The 3,263-nt window shown below is 37.2% G+C and overlaps 1 protein-coding gene across 3 annotated transcripts in view; it reads left to right on the forward strand.

Annotated features, from left to right (window-relative positions):
- The window catches only part of LOC104750207 (protein SABRE), a 15,043-nt gene that overhangs the window by 10,159 nt on the left and 1,621 nt on the right, over positions 1-3,263 (forward strand). For 2 of the 3 annotated variants that reach the window (XM_010471968.1, XM_010471969.1), the window contains 8 exons: positions 47-165; positions 394-640; positions 835-1,059; positions 1,289-1,428; positions 1,724-1,796; positions 1,968-2,069; positions 2,163-2,342; positions 2,436-2,686. In XM_010471968.1, coding sequence (XP_010470270.1) covers positions 47-165; positions 394-640; positions 835-1,059; positions 1,289-1,428; positions 1,724-1,796; positions 1,968-2,069; positions 2,163-2,342; positions 2,436-2,686 — 1,337 coding nt within the window. Of the gene's footprint in view, positions 1-46; positions 166-393; positions 641-834; positions 1,060-1,288; positions 1,429-1,723; positions 1,797-1,967; positions 2,070-2,162; positions 2,343-2,435; positions 2,754-3,263 lie in introns of all 3 variants that reach the window. The other variant, XM_010471970.1, reaches the window with a different exon arrangement.

A 3,263-nucleotide genomic window follows, 5' to 3' on the forward strand; every position in this document is an offset into this window, starting at 1 on the left:
TATTAATTTCTTTTAAGTAATTTAATTCTTATTTATACATTTGCAGGTGAAACCACTAAAAGAGCTCACTTTTAATTCACACAATATAATAGCTACAATGACATCTCGGCAATTCCAAGTTATGCTGGATGTGTTGACAAACCTTCTCTTTGCAAGGCTTCCAAAGTGAGTATTGAACCTGAATAATATTATAGGGACCCACATTTTCATGTCAATATTCTGCATTTTCTCTTGTTTCTTGCTGTAACTAGCCTTAAATAAACATATGTGATATTTTGAATCCATACCCCCTTCAGTTTGCTGATGATTAGGGCTAAACGTCAAATACTTTTTTCTTCTTTGTTTATTTTTCAAACATGTCCTAGCATTAAGGAGATCCGTTTTATGATCCAGGCCTAGGAAAAGTAGTCTCCAATGTCCCACTGAAGATGAAGATGTTGAAGAGGAGGCTGATGAGGTAGTTCCATACGGAGTTGAAGAAGTAGAACTTGCAAAAATCAACCTTGAAGAGAAAGAGCGAGAACGAAAGTTGCTTCTTGATGATATTAGAAAATTGTCACATTCTTCTGACAATACGGATGACACACATATGGAAAGGGAAGGTGAATTGTGGATGATTAGTACCAGGAGATCCATTCTGGTAAGACTCTACGGAAAGAAGTTTGCTTCATGATTCATTGGTTACTGCTTCAACTTGTTTCATTCACTAGTGTTAGCTGTGCATGCAACTATTCAATTAGAGATTTCTGGTCTTCCTAAGCATCAGCATTATGTTTCTGTTCTTGATGTTGACTATATAAAGTTGATGTTGCAATTTCTGCTGGTCTGTTTTAGGTGCAAGGATTGAAAAAAGAGCTTACATATGCACAAAAGTCTAGAAAGGCGGCTTCTGCATCTTTAAGAATGGCGTTGCAAAAGGCCGCACAGCTGCGAATAATGGAGAAGGAGAAGAACAAAAGCCCATCATATGCTATGTGTATTTCCTTGCAAATAAATAAGGTTGTTTGGAGCATGCTTGTAGATGGTAAATCCTTTGCTGAGGCAGAGATAAATGACTTGGTACGTTTATACATTATGTTCCTAGTCCAATGCCTCTAAAGTGATAGCATCAAAAGAATGTTGTTCGATTATTCACTTACTGTTTACTCTTTAGAATATGGAATGATGAGAGTAACTTGCTTACAATCTTTCCTTAGTTTACTTAATTTATCACTGTCTTGGTCTGTTGGATGTATGCAGCCTGTTTAAATTTAAAGGCGTACATATTAAATTGGGTTTGTTCATGCAGATATATGACTTTGATCGGGACTACAAAGACATTGGTGTTGCTCGATTCACCACCAAGTACTTTGTTGTTAGGAACTGTCTACCCAACGCAAAGTCAGATATGCTCTTATCAGCATGGAATCCTCCACCTGAATGGGGAAAGTAAGTTTTCTTTACATGCTTCTCCACAGCGCCTGTTTTGTTTTCCATGGACATACTACATACTTTGCACTTTGTTTTTGGATTTTCATACAGTAGTATATATTACGGATCTTATTTAGTGTGATGTGACTCTTCTTTACTTTATAATCATTATTTTATACTGGTTCTGACTTTGGGAGTGTGATTCCTTTTTATTTCCACATATGTTATAGTTGACTAAAGCCACTTAACTCTTGTGTCAATTCTGATAAGTTGAAGTTGAATTTCATTAGAGGTGATGTAATTTTATTTACAGGAAAGTTATGCTACGTGTGGATGCAAAGCAGGGAGCGCCAAAAGATGGGCATTATCCACTTGAGCTTTTCCATGTAAGTTTCCTCTTTCAACACTCTGTTACTGGATTTGCAAATTTACAAAAGACCCAACGGGACCAGTAGAATTAATTATCAGTAATTTATATGACTGTTTTACATCTTTTAACTGAGCTATATTTCTTTTCTTGTGTTAAATATGTCTGATAATCGCTGCAAATCTTGTAGGTGGAGATTTATCCTCTCAGAATCCATTTGACAGAGACAATGTACAGAATGATGTGGGAGTATTTCTTCCCAGAGGAAGAGCAGGATTCACAAAGGCGACAGGTCAGATATAACATCCTAATTGCGCCTACAGATGAAAATCTGATTAAAGTAAATTTATATGAATGCTTTTTGGGTAAATATTGTGTCCTGCAGGAAGTTTGGAAAATTTCGACAACAGCTGGTTCAAAACGTGTAAAGAAAGGGTTGGCAGGTCATGAATCTTCTGGAACAACTAGCCACGCCTTAAGGGATGTTGAAGCATCTCGAGTTAGTTCTGCAGCTCTCTCTTCTTCTGCGATTGTGCAGTCACAAACCAATGCAGACTCTGTCCAAGTAGGCTTTAACCCTAGTCTGAATTCAAAGTTTTAAATTTCTTCTCTATTATTCTTTTTTTTTTTTCTGATTTTACTTGCATTCTCTTTGCAGAAACCCAATATCCTAAGCCTCAGATCAAGCACTGGTGGTTCAGCTCAGGAGTTGAGAAGAACATCTTCTTTCGATAGGAGCTGGGAAGAAAATGTGGCAGAATCCGTAGCTAATGAACTTGTCCTACAGGCTCACTCTTGCACTGTGTCATCTTCCATTGAACAACAGGAGGATTCCTCTAAACAGAAGGTCAAAGAGATGAAACCTGTCAAGTCTGGCCGCTCTTCTCATGAAGAAAAGAAGGCTGGGAAATCACACGAGGAGAAGAAATCTAGGCCTAGAAAGATGATGGAGTTTCACAATATTAAAATTAGTCAGGTAAGTAAAGCTAATTTCTAAACCACTTTAAATTAAGGTCGGAAAATGGTTAATTGGTTTGCTTTAACTAGTTTAAATAATTTCAACTCAGGTGGAGCTTCTAGTTACCTATGAGGGCTCAAGATTTGTTGTTAACGACCTCAAATTGTTGATGGATACATTTCATGGTCTTGAGTTTACCGGGACTTGGAGAAGGCTTTTTTCCCGAGTTAAGAAGCACATAATTTGGGGAGTATTGAAGTCAGTTACTGGAATGCAGGTCAGAAATGTCTTGCGTGAATGAATATAGTCATTATGAATCCTCTTACTTATGAAAATGATGTTTAGGTTATGACAAAGATAAGCAAGCTTATTCTTTTTCCATTCAAACTTTCAGGGGAAGAAATTCAAAGATAAGTCACATAACAATCGAGAGTCTACTGACAATGACCTGAATCTAAGTGACAATGATCAAACTGGGAAACCTGATCAACAACAAGTCACATGGTTCAAGCGTCAAAGTGATGGAGC

This window comes from Camelina sativa, chromosome 16 (assembly GCF_000633955.1).
Source record: "Camelina sativa cultivar DH55 chromosome 16, Cs, whole genome shotgun sequence".
Lineage (NCBI taxonomy): Eukaryota > Viridiplantae > Streptophyta > Magnoliopsida > Brassicales > Brassicaceae > Camelina > Camelina sativa.